Here is a 17,534-nt window from a genome sequence, read left to right on the forward strand (position 1 = left end):
TGCTCATTCTTAACTATTTAGTAAAAACAACTTTGTAAAGTGGCATGATAAAAATAGAGATATTTTGCATAAATGTAAAAATTCCGAATTTGCTGGTAAATTACTACTAAAATATTTATTGTATGTTTTTTCCAAAAGAAATTATGTACAAAATTGTGCTTTGTAGAATTAATTAAGAATAGAAATTACTTTATTTCAAATAAAATAAACATAATTGAAAAATTAAATGATATGTATATAATAATAAAAAAAACCAAAGCAAAATACTATGCACAAATTTCAGATAGCTTTTGTTCCAAATGTTACAATGCTTCACACTTGGATTCTAAATCATCAAAGTAACTGTGTGTTAAAGCCGCTTGAGCTGAGATACGTTCTGATGGATTGTAAACAAGCATTTTCTGTGGGAAAAAATAAGAGGAGTTTTTCTTTTGTAATAATGATAATGATGATTATTATATGAGTATCTACTGACCTGAAGTAAATCAATGCCACTAGTATCTAGTTGAGGTACATTTGTGATAAGTATATTTTGTTTCCACCTGGGAAAAATAGGTTTATAATCGGGCATCTGAGAAACTCCAGGCCATATATCTTCAGTTGGAGTACTTAAAGTTCTGAAAAGAAAAACAGTTTTTCAAATAACTCAAACAATTGTTTCAAAAAAATCGGGAATTTAAAATTTTACCTAAATATCCGGAAAAGCTGATCAATTTCCGAATCACCGTGAAAAAGTGGCCTCTTATTAGCCATTTCGGAAAAAATACATCCGACGCTCCATATATCTACGGGAGTAGAATAACGAGGCGATCCCAAAAGAACTTCGGGTGCTCTATACCAGAGAGTCACAACTTCGTGCGTATATACTCGTACAGGAATACCAAATGCTCGAGCCAAACCAAAGTCTGCAATCTTGATCATTCCTTTCTGGTCAATTAGTAAATTCTGTGGTTTCAAATCTCGATGCAGAATTCGACGTTGATGGCAATATACTATAGCTTGTAAAATCTGATGCAGATAACTCTTAACGGCATAAAACAAAAAACGTTTTTCAATTAGCTTTATTATTAAGTAAAATTTATATGCAGACTAATATTAAATTAACTAATTAATATATGCATTCAGTTTATTCTATAGATCATAAAACTGCATCTAACATTTCTCAAATAATGCCAAAATTTTACCATCCTATTTCTTAGAAATTAATGTTAACAGAGCAATTAAACACAGGAAACAATCTAGAAAAACAGAAAAGGATATATTCCATATTTACTCTCATATAGGACGAGGTGTGACTTCAAAGATCAAAATAAAGAAAATTAGATTAAACAAAATAAAATTAAAATTGTATTAATACATCACAAATAAAATATCAAATGCACATAAATGCACACATTGACCCGAAGAAATTACTGGCATTTTAAACTTTAAGGAAAAATCTTGTAAAATTGACAACATAATTTCTTCATGTAAAGCTGGACAATCGGAAACCTTTTATGTCAGTTATCAACAGTCGAACCAACTCTCCGTCAATTACACTTACGAGTTTCTCCAAATTCTGATTTCCGAATAATCATTGTTTTCACGCGGGAATAGATTAAAACTTACGTCGGCTTCCGTATGATTTTGGAATTCAATTCAAAAGCTTTGCTTTTCCTATTTGCTATTCAGCTTTGAATCCTTCTTGTGTATTGTCAGGAGTAAACGACCCGGATAAAATACTTTGTTTTTAAACACCAGAAGGTGAGCATCTGGTAAAAAATGCAAATACACAGTACACAAAAATTACTGCAAAAAACAAAGAATCCTTCACACGTGTGTATAGGACGACCTAGGTTTTTGAAGCAGTAAAAAATGAATCAAAAACCTTGTCTTATATGTGAGTAAATGCGGTATATCCTTTATATTTGGAGAAGATCTATATACACGTAATATATACCATAAATATGATGTGTGTGTGTGTGTAAGACGATCTAATATTCTGTGCTGATAAAGTATTCAGTGTATTTAAGCCATAATGCTCTGAGACTCAGCCCAACATAATATTTACTGTATTGTGGTTAAAAATTAAGAAGTAGAATGCATGTTTTTATTTATCGGGAGAAAAGATTATTAAAATTTAAAAAAATTATTAACTCCACAATAATATTTTAATGATTCATACATGCAAATGATGTTTAATGAAACATCGTCATTTTTTTTTACGTGTTGGGCTATTTGGGAAATTCATTAGCCTATGGGAGTAAGAAGAAAAAATATTACCCCACATCTTATGTATGAAGTTTTAGCCTTTTTAAAAGCTATCTTATATGCCACGAAATATATTTAGCATATTTTTAGGTTTCAACAATTGAGTTCTTTACTGAAGTGTGATCATTTACTTAATAAAATTTTTCATAAATATATTATAATGTATAATTTATCCATAGATTTAGAAAAATTAACTACATATGGGTGATATGCAATAAAAAGATACATTGTAGATATAAGTTTTAATTTCTAGTGTAACATGCTAGAATTTTGTTCTGGTAGATTTCCATTTTATAGAGGGTAATGTTATTTAGAACTGTTTGTCCTTAAAAAAATATATTATATATATATAATTAACTATTATTGTGTTTCAAACATATTGAAAATACTGAGATGGTATAGAGGGGGAAATCTATAAAACCCAGTACCATAGAAATTAAAAAACATTCTATGACTGTGTAATGATATACTGATATCTGGCTAGTTCCAAGAATTTATTCAGTGATATAGTTGCTTCTTTTGTCTGGCTCTTATGTAGGAAATGGAAGCATTTTGCCCTAAAATATTTTTCTCAAAGATTCATTATTAAATAATTCTGGTAAAATTAATGTATTCCAAACTAGAATGCAAGTTTCCCTAAAAACATGTACAATACTATTATTAAACTTAGGCAGTTGGAAAGAAACATTGGTTTTGTATTGCTATATTTAAATTGTCTGAAAAGTAGCATCTTAAAGGAAATAATAGAATAGCTCTTGCTATTGAGAAGTCAACCCTAATTCAAATTTGCAAGTTAGCAGTTAAATTGTAATACTGTTTTATACTGAAAAATTCCACTTTATTCAGCTCATGTTAAATCATTGGTACCTAAAAGTTTTCTGTTTCCAACTAAATTTTAATGTTCCAAATATTTATTTTCCATTTTGTAGAGTCCATTTCATATGATTATAATATGAATAAATGTTTAGTAAATAAAACCAACAAAAGGCTTTTCTGGAAAATGGACTGTAAAACTTACTAAAATTTGGAATGTTTCAGAAGAAAAGTCTCAATTAAGCAAAAAACATTCTGAATATCTTTTTCAAGTTATTAAATAAAAGCAGAAATTTCAAATTAAATGGAAACTGTAATCACCTAAATTGATTACCATTTTATTTACTTTGCATGATGTTAAGTTAGTAGAAATTCTGGTTTTATTGACTAATTGTTTTTTCTACATATCCTTTTAATAATGTATGAATCTGAACAAACATTAATTAATTTAAAAAAATTCATTCAGTATCGTTTTTGTCTGCTACTAACTTCGACATAAAATGCATAATGCCAGCAATTAAAACACGGGTTATTTGCTCACAATACAAGTTTAAAGTTAATCATTTTAATTATTAAGACTGATAATAACTTCTTTCCATGCTAGCCATATGCTGAGGCTATTAGTGTTTCTTCTTTTCATGCTATTTATCCAAATATAATGATACCAATGACTGAATTCTGATTACAGTGTATTATAACAAACATTTTGGAACCTGCTAATTTCAATAATATTAACCAACTGATAATAATATCATTGATTACAATAAGTGGAATCTACCGTGTGTAGATATAAAAATTTAAACCTCAAGCCTAGATAACATCCCAATTAATTGGCTTACAAATTTGAATGTCATTTACTCCAAATACTTACAAAATTTTTAAATTGGTCTTTTCAAATTAATAAGAAGAAAATAAATAAAATTTCAGAATTGAAGTGTTCAGTTAAATAAGTTATTTTTCTAAAATCTGTGAAATTGTATAAAATCCTAGCAAATGCCAGTTTTTTATTTTAATCTATACCTTGACAAGCATCTTATCCATATACTGCCCGCTAGGAATACTGTCCAAATATTTTTTTAGATCCATTGATAAATACTCAAAAACCAAATGCAGCCGATTTTCTTGCATGAGTACATCCTGTAAACTGAAAAATAAATATTTGGTTAGATAGCCTATATATGTAGAAATAATCATCTATGTATATAGAAATGCAATTACTATCATTTTCCCCCTTACATTTTAAACAACTATAAACTTTTTTTTTTATACTTTTATTTATTTTTAATCATATTCACAGTTAAATAATTGAATACACAGTAATAATCTAAAGATGGAAATAAAATTTCCCCGAAACTTATTTAAGATAAAGTTAAATTCTTTTACATTTCGCATAATTTTTTATATTATATATTAGAAAAAATTAACAATCAATCATCTTAGTACCCTAAACACTCATCAGATTTTGTTGTGGGTATTTATTAATATATATGTATAGTTTTTATAATGAAGATTATAATATTCTGCTCCCATCTACATTTAAATAATAATACTTTTATTCATATTTAAAATTTATTTTAAACTAGATTCTATTGAAAAAATATTAACTTTAATAAAGCTGATTTACCGAACAATGTTGCTATGATTCAGTTCTTTCAATAGTGAAATTTCTCTTATGGCTGTAGATGGAACACCTTCATCTTCACTTTCCAATCTTATTTTCTTTAATGCAACTAACTGTCCAGTTCTTCTGTTTTTTCCTTTGTATACCACTCCATATGTTCCTTTAACATTTATATTAATTATTAATAATTTAATTTGTGAATTTATATATAAATTAATACAACTTTACCTTCTCCAATCTTCTCTACTTTTATGTAATCATCCATTCCAAATCTCTAATTCTCTTTCTCTTCAAATTAAAAATACAAATATTTTTAGTAAATACCATTAATAAATTTAAAGCAGTGTGCATTATCAAAGAAGAGAATATGAAATCAATGGCTGACTGAACTTACATAATTACCTAACATTATTATTATTAAAAATTTGAACAAACTTTTGATCAAAGGAGCTTGGAACTTTCTAAAATTTATTTTGCATTTATCACATTTACTTCTAAATATGAACCAAAATCTAAATATTAAAATGAGTTAACTCATTTTTAAATTGGATATGGTAATTAAATATGAAAATTTATAAAGGTTTATAACTTCCTACTTTAGGTATTTTCTTTTATTTTTTCAAAAAAAAAAAAAAAAATGTTAATCTGTATGCATAAATTGTCTCGTAACCTGTAATTATTAAAGGATGTGCCGAAAGCAACGTCTATAATTACCCGAAAATAAAAACAAATTTTCTCGGACGTAGTCTTTCTTAAAAATAACTAAGAAATTCGTAATAACGAATTTCGTACTTATTTTCGTCGTTTCGATCTAAACGTCGATTTTCAATTGTTTTTCCGCTATACGTTGAAAACATTCAAAAAGTTCAGAATTGTTTTTATGGCATTCCTTTAAATATGTTTTGACAATTTTAAAAAATAACTTACAATTATTATTATAATCAAATTTATTTCTGAAGCAAAAAGAAATTTATTCAACCTATTATATGTTAATGTATTGCAACAATAAAAAAATTTGATTGAAAATGCCAGTGGATTTTCTTATCAACAAATTTATTGATAAAAATCGGTAGATTATTATGAATGACGATCCTTATTTATTCATTCCTATTTTTTATTCAGATTTTTGTGGCAAAATATTTTGAAAGCCTTTAGAAAGCAATCAGTCACTAGTTTTTGTGATCTGAAGATAAAGAACCGTTTTTGTGCTTATTGCTTTTGTTCTGTTGTCTAATTAATTCTGATAAATTGCTTAAGAGCTTGAAGATAATCAAACACTTTACTAGCCAAAATTATTACAATATACAGATAAATTTTTATGGCATTTACTTTGCATGAATTAAATTTCGACGAAAATTTAATGCAGATTGCTTATGGCACGCAAAATTGGTCATTGGCATTATTCAGACAAATATTTTGGGACACACACCAAGAATTATTAAAATAATCATCATGATGCTTTTTCACAATACTTTTTTTCTGTATTTCTAGAAATCTCAATTATATAAAATATTGTAACAAATTCTGGATCATGTTCTATTGTTATAAATTGAAAACCTGATTTAATTAAAATACATTAAATTTAATAACAAATAGAAAGAAGATAAAATTATTGAATTTGCTTTGACACAAATAAAATCAGATGACAGCAAAATGTGAGATTCGAAAATTGAATTAGCAAATAAGAATTATTCAAATTATTAATATAAAAAGCATTTAATCAGATTTTAATTGCAAAATCTAAACTGTGAATCTAATTTAATATATAAAAAAAACAATGTTATAACCTTTTCCCCACAAAATAAAATCATTCTCTCTTCAGTGATGGTATTTTGCTCTAATAGGTTTCTATTCTATTGTAATTTAATACCAGAAAATTTGTTATTCTCTATCTATGTTTGATAAATGCACTTTTTTTGTTAAGGTATTGATTTCAACAGTCGACCACAACTTGTTAGTTGGATATTTTCATTAAAACTACCTTTAAAATTTAGAAGTGCAAAACCTGCTGTTTTTGACATCTTGCCATTTTCAAGTATCCTCGGTGAGATATTTCGAGTGAATGTTGTTCTGTTCTGTCACATAAAATCAATTTACCGTAGTTGATTATGACAAAGCTTTAGACTTGTATATATTAAAAGTTATTCCACTTAGTTTTATATTTCAACCATTTGAAGATTTATAAAATTAATTCTGAAAAAATAACTTTAACGGTCAAATGTGAGAGTGCACATGTAATCGTCAATAAATTTAGTCATTAAAATTTTTTAATTTGAAATAAACAAACACGAATATTCCATAATATTAAACTCTACCGTAAATCTTCACGAGAAATCAAATATTTTTACATAATGCTTAAATTAATAACAATACAAAATTTTAAAATTATAACTTTAATCTAAAAACTTAACTTGTAAGCAACTGAATATGAAATTTTTGAATTATACTTAAAAGTAATAATTTTATATTGTAGCTAACTTTATAATTATAAACTTCTGTAATATATAACTAAAATAGGGATGATCACAAGTTTAAAAAATATATATTTTTCATTCACTATTCCATTTAGCATTTTGTATATTTTTTTTTCAAATTTCAAAGAATAAATACGACCGACCCTTGATAATCCGACGCACCTCCCGTCAAGGTCACCATAGTCCCCGTCCAGCTGTGCTTGCACAGAAGGATGTCGCGACACGAATCTCCCCACCCAATTCTTACACGACGACACACATTTCTCGTGTTTTCCGTGAGCGGTTCTGTACGTACTGTATTATTTATGCCTATACATACTGTACATACATTTATTGGCTTCCATATTTCTTTTAATAAACATGTTTTAGTTAACCGAAATGGGTGTTTCATTTCCATATTAAGCTAGGCAGCATTTTACTCATAAAATGTAGGAATATTGTAGGCTACTGCTAGAAAAACAATGCCAAATATGTAATCACTTTTGGCAATCCCACACCCCTTTGATCCCATACCGGTCGGATTATCAAGGGTCAGCTGTAGTTTGATTTATGAAAAGTAATTAAACAGTTTAATCTTATTTTAATATACAATTAATAAAAACTTATAAAATACAAAATTCATAAATAATAGAGAAAATAAAAGTTCAATTCTCTCCCAAATATTTTATATTTATTAATTTGTTGAAATCATAGGCTACTAAAATTGTACACGTAATAAGAGAATCTATCATATAAATAAGACAATTTATTAATCTAAAAAATTTCAGTGTTTATCACTAAATGGCTGCATTCCACTTTTACATAATTATGGATTCATCAATACGGCAAATTTTCTTTCAACTTGGATATAAATAAATTTATGAAATGACTACATCAAATCTCTTCTTAAATTTAAAACAATTTTTCTAATTTAACATTTCTATTTATATGTAGCGTACAATTTTTAATAAAATTTATTTTTAATAAGGACATGACAATTTCTATTTTTATTCTATTAAGTTTTTATTTTCTGTTTATTTAAAAATATGGCTTTTTAACAATAAGAATTGTATTTTTACTTTAGTATCAGGATTACTATTTCTAAAAAGCCAAGCTACCATATTTATATCTGAAAGTGAGAATAGAAGATTCCATTATTTTACATTATATCTTATCAAATAATTAAATTTTCGTGTGATCCTTAATTTATTGATTGAAAAATAAGTTTACAATAATTTATATCTTATTCGTTTGTCTTGAAGATAACATTTACATATAACCTATACGTTATTTTTAAAAACAATACCCTGAAATATAAAAAAAAGCTGAATGATCTATAAAAGACAAGATTTATCATTACTTGATAATGCCAAAGAGCTACTACCTTAATATTTTCTACAATTATTGATTCTTAATGAAATCTTATAAATTTATAATAAAAACATAATAGGCACAATGAAAGTTAATTGAAATCAACACACTATAATTAAAATGGTACAATTATAGTTATATAAAGTACAGATTACGCCGTACTTTAATTTTAACAGAATACAGAGTAATCTGTATATAACGTAGTTCTAAACACTTAAAATTGATACTTATCTGTATAAAATTTTTAGTTATATAAATATCATTTTAATTTAAAAAATTATGGATAATGAAGGAAAGACAAAGGAAGTAGTTTTATAAAAGCAACAGTTTATTAGGTTATTCCACATTTTAAAAATAAAAAAAAATTGGTGAAAATAAACAATTATATCTCACCAATGATTTCTATCACTTAATACTGTATATTAAACAGAACACAATTTTGAAATGAACATTTACAATATTTGATAATTGGTATACAAGTGCTGTAAGCTTGTACAGGTTGTTTAAAGTCTCAGAAATTACTTTGAAATGTGTCATTCGTCAAAAGAAATTTATAGACGTTTAACGTCTTTAGAAATATGAATTTCGTCACGTTTATGTCTTTATAAACTTCTTCAATAATCAGTATATTGTGGAAAAATTCTTGGGCGAGTTATTATGGACACTACAAAAACCAGTTTCAACAAGCAAAAATATCCAATACTACAACTTCTAGATTTAAACTAATAATCTTAAAAGCAACTTTCGGGCATTATTAAATAATGCAATTTACGTTTTAAAATATTTTATAAACCTAATTTTACTCTATCAATTTCAAATTTTGATTTAATTGACTGTGTAAAATATGTTTAAAAATATTTATTTTGATTATTAAATTGGGTAAAAGTCCATCTAAATTGTTTTAATGAGGTGAATAGTAAGTTTAAAAATAACTAATGCTTTACTATTATTATCCACAAATTTCCTTTACAATTGGAAAAACTATCTAATTTCTATAGCTGAAATAAACTTTGACTGAATAACCATCTTTTGTTCAACTACTCAAGCAAAGAGAGCAATTTACAATTGTCTAGTAAAATATGTACTAAACAACTAAATTTTAAAATAAAAAACTAAAGACAATTTTATGAAAATGAGTAATTTAGTTTATTAAAACTGCAATAACTTCAAAAATTATTACTCAAATCATCATAAAAAGTTTGTATACTACTACTGCCATTTATATGAACTACAAATATATAAAATGAAATTAAAGCAATTTTAAGTTGTTATAATCTAAACTTAAAATTTTGGAAACAATATACGACAGAGCATCGATTATCCGAAACAATTTGGAACCGGGTTGTTCGGATAAATGATCGTGTACAAAAAAATAAATTAACCTATCCCATGTTGAAATTTCCCCCGTTGCCTAACGAAAATTTTTTAAAATAATAATCGTGGCTATTGTATCATTAAAAATTATTTCTTTATTTGCATAAACAAAATAAATTTATTGAAAAATATAAAAACAAAAAAATTATATTTCGGAAGTCAATCTAGTATCAAAAATGTCCTGACAGAGTCCTCAGAAAAACACCACACAAAACAAGCAATACTCGCAACTCACAAGGGAGGAAAAAAAAGCATCATTCAAATACTGGCACGTCCTTAAGTATCCTCTCTGGCTGCCAGACACACACACACACACCAACAAAAAATAATACTGTAGCCAAGACGTAGCCAAATACTGCTAGTGGAAATTTGAATTTGCCGGCCGGAGCGCTTTTGGTCGATCGGTATTTGGATAATCAATGCTCTACTGCAGGGGTGGCCAACTTTTGTGCACATAAGATCTACTTTTTATTGTAAAAATGTGTCGCGATCGACTTGTTGTCATAGGCATAGTCTAAGTGGGGAGGGGGAAGTGTGAAATACATACTATGTTTATACACTGTTTCAGTACGAAGTGCACTCACTGCTTATGAGTCGAGTCATAACTGCATGCATACAGTTGCGTTCGGTTACAAATATAATACATTAAGTCAAGACATCGCTAGCGATCGACCAAAATTGGCTTGGCGATCGACTTGTTGGCCACCCCTGCTCTACTGTAGTTGTAATTTATCAGTTATCAATGTATGCATATATGTATATGAACATGCATGCATATATAAATATGAATGTGAATAATCTTTCAGTAGAGTGTAAATATAGTAATTATTAGTTATTACATATTACCATATTTACATTCTACTCAATTTTTTAAGATCTTTACCATCAGTTCTGCTAAAATCATTTGACAAAGATATTTCTATTGTTAAGATTTTATCAAGCTTGACGATATTTATGTATTTTCATAAAGTTTGTTGTTATAAAACTTATTTACAAAATATAGAAAAAGAAAGCATTCAAAACTTTTTAAAACAAACTACATATTTTTCTTGCATGTAGTTTTTATTCAAATATAATAGTGCACAATACAGGATATTATAATCTCTGTTAAAAACTACTTTTGCCTAAAATACATAAATGTGTATAGGCAGGTTTTTTCCATATTTTAATTTTATAAATATCAATACAGTGAGCACTCAATTTAAATAGACTAATTGCAGGAAGGGATGTCTGCTATTACCAAAAGTCTATTAAATCTACTGTACTTTAAAAACATATTAATAACAAACTTACAATGTAAGGAAGTATTAAACTTCTTATAATATATAATTATGAATAATATAATAATGTACATTGAGTAATTTATATATGCCGCTAAAACATTGTTAAAAATATAAAAATAAATTTACAGTAGAAAAACACTTTATTTTAATTAAAGATGTCAAAAATTATACAATTAATGGAGTGGTTCGACCACTAATGATGACTCATTAATCCTAAGCAAGCTCCATTCACAAAATTAAAAACAATTTAAACTCTTTCTTTAGAACAAATTTTTCTATCCATTAAATCAAGGGCCTGCCATAATGTTTTTCATTATTTTATATCAATAATAAGATTTTTTCATTAATTGAAAATCTAAATAATGATAATCCACATATTTATTTCAAAATAACTACACAAATAATTGCATTTAAAACAGCTCTTCAATATACATATAAAAATTATACATCAATTTAAAAACAAACTATAATTCAAAAGTATATTTATAACAAATGTTTTCACCCATTTGAAATGGTCGTCATTAGGTTTTAGAACAAAACTATTTAAAATACAAGTCACATAGTTGAGCAACAAATATGTAATTATTTAATTGATTAACTGTTAATATTTTTGTTCTTCTATATAACTTTTGTATTTTCAATAATTTTATTCTAAAACCTAACAATGGCCATTTAAAATGGCTGAAAACACTTGTTATAAATGTATTGCCAGATTATTATTATTATTGCATCACTGATGAATAGTGTTATCAGTAATGTATGATGTTGGTACATTTATATATCAGGCATTGACCTTCAGTTACATTCAACTGTAACATCCCAAATTGATTATTGTAATTAAATGCAATCTGATTATCAAACAAGCATTACATTTTGCTTTTTAATGTATATATATAGCTTTTCACTTAACGTCAGTTTCCAATCAATGACAGTAAATGAGGACTTGATGTATATCATATTTTTGTATATTTTAGAAAACAACCATAGTAGTATTATCAAATCTAAAGATATTTTTAAATCAGATATGAGGTTAAACATGATACAAGGGCAGATCAAAAAGTAAGTTGCACTTCCAAGTAAGTTATGGCCATTTATTAAACCACCTATACAAAAGCAACACAGCTATGACAGCATACAATGTAAGTTCACTTTTCCACATAGTTCCCAAGAGACTCTAAACATTTCTCCGAACGGACAACCAACTTTTCGATTCCAGATGCATAGATATCTCCTCCAGCACTATGTAACCACCCGGAGACAGCTGCTTTCACCTCCTCATCGTTTCGGAATTATTGTCCACCGAGATCCTTTTTGAGGTGACCAAAAACATGAAAATCACATGGCGCTAAGTCGGGACTGTATGGAGGATGTTGCCATACCTCCCACTTGAATCGCTGCAGCAGTTCACATGTTTGGCGGGCCTTGTGGAGTGTTGCGTTATCGTGCATCAAAATCACACCGGCACTTCTCTTTAATTGCTTTACGCAACCGGTTCAACGTTTGACAATACGAAGCAGAGTTGACTGTCGTGTCTTTCGGCATAAATTCCACGTGCACCATACCTCCATGTCAAAGAACACTGTCACCATAACCTTTCCTGATGAAGGTTGGACCTTGCCCTTCTTTCGTTGTGGTGATGAGGTGTGCACCCATTCCATCGATGTTCTCTTCGTTTCGGGGGTGAAGTGGTAGACCCACGTTTCATCCCCTGTGATGATTCGCCATTGCAAAAATGCCAGTAAGGATTGGAAAGGTTGTCCCTTGTGATCATCGGTGAGAAGACGTGGGACCCATCTTTGACACAGTTTACGAAATCCAACGTCCTTGTGAACAATGGAGAACACACTGCCATACGAAATGTTCAGCATGCTGGCAATTTCCCACAGTTTTATGCATCGACTCTCTCTAATGATAGCATCCACATGGTCAACATTTGCAATAGTACTGGATGTTACGGGCCTGCCTTTGCGATATTCGTCTGTGATATCCGTATGTCCGGCTTCAAATTGTTGACACCACTTTACAATAACTTGCCGAGAAATTGCATGCTCACCATATACAGCAGTGATTTCACAATGAATGTCCGTGCAATTAATCCGTTTGGCCCATAGATATCTGATTGTTGCACGCACCTCCAATGTGGAGTGAACATCCAGATGACACCATTGATCCTAGCCCGTTATCCACACACAACAAGACGGGAAACCATACCAACCTTCCTATCGGACGTCTGAGCAGTTACTGTCCCTTTCTCCGCATTGCCCAAGATTACGACACACAGCGCGCTCTTGCGGCAAGTTAGTGCAACTTACTTTTTGATCTGCCTACGTAAGTTACTGTATGAGCTTCAGACCATCCAACTATTTAAATAAGTCTAATCCAAGATCCCACTATTAAACCTCCTGGTTTTTGTAATAAGAAAATCCAAACATGGAAAACAAACACTTTTTCTACAAATGGAACTCATCCTTATTGCAACTACAGTTGCTATAAGGATGATTTCCATTTATATTGCAAAACCTTCCATACAATATAGTATATCATCAAGGAATGTCCTTATTAGCACTTTAGTATTCTAGCCAGGATCCATCACACAACTAGTGCTGCCATTGATTGGTTATCCACTTTGGACATTTTTGTGATCTCCATCCCATGTTTGATGTGTTACTTTCCATTGGATTAAATAAATAGATCAGACTTATAGACAATTCTTCAAATAAATTAAAATTTTAATAGATTTTCTAAATTAATTTTGAAATACTATAAAATTTCTCATTTCTCATCAGAAAAATAAAAATTTTCTAAGAAATTTTTTAGGATAGCTGAGAATGAAAAGTATAATAGAGACATTAGAAAATGCTCAATAACAGTGAATTCCGAGATATCTAATCCATGATTACTTTATGGTTATAACTTTCTCAAAATTTAGTATAGATTTATAGTGTGATCATAAAGTTGCTCCACAGGGGGTTATATCCATGTGGCTCAACCGAATGATGACATCATAACTTAGTACCATTCAAAACAGACAATATAGTGCCATAAACATCATTTCGCTGAGTGATGCTGCATAGTTTCTTGACCTACTCACCATTTGAGAAGAGTTTCTCTTTGCAGAAGAGTCTGATTGTCTCTCAAAAATGGAGGACATTTTCTAGCACTTCATGTAATAAAGTGAAAAATAAATTTCTATGTATCTGAGGGAAAACTGCATAAAAGCAATTATCCGAAAATTGGGTTTTCATCAAATAGGAGATTATTAAAATCTGCGGTGACTCTTTCAACACATGGTCTGCCTGTAACATCATTAGCGAGGTTGAGGCCGAAGTTTTAAACGCGAAAACGTGTACGTCGGATGTTCGGCGCTGCTTTCCCATAAGCCTAGAAGTTTGGCAATGGCATTCGGAAAGTCGGTGGAATCGTGCTCGACATTCCAAAGGCCATTGCCAAACTTCTAGGCTTATGGGAAAGCAGCGCCAAACATCCAACGTACACGTTTTCGCATTTAAAACTTCTACCTCAACCTTGCCATTACTTAGTTCCCGGAAACTCCTCCTGTTTTCTGCCCACCGAGGAGCAACTTTATAATCATACCATATAACTAAGTATAGTACATCATAATTTACAGCACAGCTGCTTTCCCTGCAAAAGTGCTATAATCATTGCTGAAGGTTTTTTAACAACATACACAAGAGCAGCAATGCAGTTCCAAAATGGCAGATCTCAATCCACCTGTTAGAATGTCTTAATACATTGTGAATTATTTAATTTAGAACATTTTAAAAGTAATTCATTTTTATGACATAAGGCTTTGTTTGAGAGGAAAAATCAATAATTTAAATTTAATGTATGCAGCTTCTTTCTGCAACATAAAGTAGATAGTAAAACATTTTAAACAAATTTTGTCAATCTTTTATTTTACTAATAAGTATTTTTCTTTTAAAATATTCATTAGTTCAAACAGAATATCAATTAACAATGATCAAAACCTTACAATTTTACTGCCATATTATATAAGAATTCAACTTTGTAGATTTTCACTGTAGAGGCAGCCATCTTGTTGCAGTGAGAAAAGCAACTAATACAAGTGCTGCAGATTTAACCTCGAACCAATGAGACTGCCATGAGGATTGCTGCATGCAGTGCTTCAAGGAAATGAGTTAGCAATGCTCTCAATGGCATCAAGCTCTTGAAGATTTAGCTTCCTTCTATTTGGGGAAACAAAATTGTTTTTATATCCCTCAGATTACAAAGGAAATTTGTAAAACAAAACCAGTCAAATAACTTTCCCTTAAGCCGATTTTGTCTCGAACGAATTAAGCCAATTTTGGTTCGGTTTCACATTTAAAGAGTTAAATAAAATAAACTTTAAAAAAATGTTTATATTAAAAAATCTTTCCATAACTTACATCTTTCAATACAACTTTTATTACATTGTATGTAGCAATACATACATACATCATAGTCATATGCTGAAATTTGCATTTCAAGAAGTGTCAAGCCGTTTCTTGAAGTGCTAGAACATCCTCTTATTAAACATTTGTTTTCAGAGTCCAATTTTTCTGGTCACTTCTTAAAATGCTAACCCGATTTCTGCAGACATTGAAACAGGTATACATTTTAGCATCTGTGTAATGAAACTAAGCATTTCATATATACTTTTGTACATGAATCTATATAATCCATGTACAAAAGTACATATTTATTAAATTTATCTCTTAATAAATTTCCCAAACTTTATAAAATATTAATAAACTGGAAAAAAATCAAATTGTTTTGTTACCCAATCGAAATTATTAAAATAAAAAATGATAAATAATACCATTTAAATTATTTATCATTCTGTTTACTTTGTAAATTTTTTGGAAGATTTTGCGTAAGCTCAGGGGAGAAATTATATTCTGCATCCCTTTTCGTAAGTCATATCGCACCGCATCACTTCTCGCCACCCACCGACGGCTACACTCGGTCAAACGTACTGTTGGCAAAAAATCAATGAGGAAGCAAATTCCCAGACTTTTTCCAAACAATAACAAAAATTCCAGGACTTCCCCAACTTTCGTAGGAACCCCCAATACGACTAGGTACTTGGCAAATTTGGTAAGTACCTAGCCAAATTTATGGCAAATTTCAGCACCTGGCTACGTAGATATAACATATTTTGAATAAACTCTGGTAACTGTAAAAATTAAGACTTAAAAAATGAATAAAAAAAAATCTGTAAAAGGCAAATTTATACAATAAGCTTTGAAGTTATTAATGTTGTTTAATCAGGACAAGACTAGAAATCCATTATTTTCAGTTGATTCCCTCCAAAGATCAGAACCAGTACTATTATTACTCATAAAACAGTAATAACATAGAAAAAGATAAAGACGTTTGAAAACCAGTACATTTTTCCAAAGTCAACCGATTGGCGTTCTCGGATTTATATTTAAATTCTACTTTAAAACGGTATAACGAATTAAATTTCAATAAAATTAAATATTTTAACTGATGATATCCGACAACAGAAGGATTTTTAAATGGTTAGTTCTTTTAACGGAAACACAAATTCCCATATATAAGGCAAAATATGGAAGAATATACGAAGTAATTTACTTTAAAACAAAATTATTAATCCCGATCTATTTAAAATACGAACGGATAATGAAAATTTAATCTTACCACGAAACAAAACAAAAGTTCGTTACAACTGTTTTCGAAACACGCGCTGAACACTGGTACGACCGAAACGCCATCTACTCAAATTTAAATATCTTAAAAAAATTTCTTTTTTCTAATCGTCTTCCATATTTTTTTTTTCCGCTAAGATTTTCTGGTTATAAACATAACACATAAACGAAAGGCAGATTATTATATTAAAAGTTATTTAAAAACGATTCCCGCAGTTAAATTTATGAATGGAATCCACTAAATTACGATTCACAATATTGATATTACGCAAATTGTTTGTTTAATTTTCGATTGTCGTCTTACAATATTTATCCATAATCGTTATTGTTGTAATTTATTTTAATATAAAAATAATTTTTTAATTTTCAGATCGTATACAAAATGCACGTAGGTAATAAATTACTATATCGGTTATAAATACATTTGCCGGAACTCCGAACGGCCAATGCAAAATGTCACGTTCAATGGAATTAACAGATTCTTTTCAGCATGGAATGAAAGTAGTGTATCTGCTGTACAAGAATAACATCAACACAGCCGCCACACTTGGGAACTGTAATACTCTTTTATTACAGCAATTCGAACACATACAGGAATAACAGTCGTAGGAACCGAAATTGTCGTCTCCCCCCTCGGCTCTAATCTCCGCGGCCTCATACTCGTAGTCCAAAAGTCCAAATACATAGCATTTCT

General features: G+C 29.2%; 1 protein-coding gene across 1 annotated transcript; it reads right to left on the minus strand.

Annotated features, from left to right (window-relative positions):
- Positions 1–172: 172 nt before the first annotated feature.
- LOC136972144 (cyclin-dependent kinase 1-like) lies at positions 173–16,908 on the minus strand. The gene is made up of 7 exons (XM_067266697.1): positions 16,833–16,908; positions 4,913–4,972; positions 4,688–4,844; positions 4,084–4,207; positions 689–1,023; positions 476–617; positions 173–401 (listed from the first exon to the last, which is right to left on the minus strand). The coding sequence occupies exons 2-7, from the start codon at positions 4,947–4,949 to the stop codon at positions 303–305; spliced, it is 894 nt and encodes a 297-aa protein (XP_067122798.1). The 5' UTR covers positions 4,950–4,972; positions 16,833–16,908; the 3' UTR covers positions 173–302.
- Positions 16,909–17,534: the final 626 nt, after the last annotated feature.

Source organism: Centruroides vittatus, unplaced genomic scaffold (genome assembly GCF_030686945.1).
Source record: "Centruroides vittatus isolate TY-2023 unplaced genomic scaffold, ASM3068694v2 contig_2818, whole genome shotgun sequence".
NCBI lineage: Eukaryota > Metazoa > Arthropoda > Arachnida > Scorpiones > Buthidae > Centruroides > Centruroides vittatus.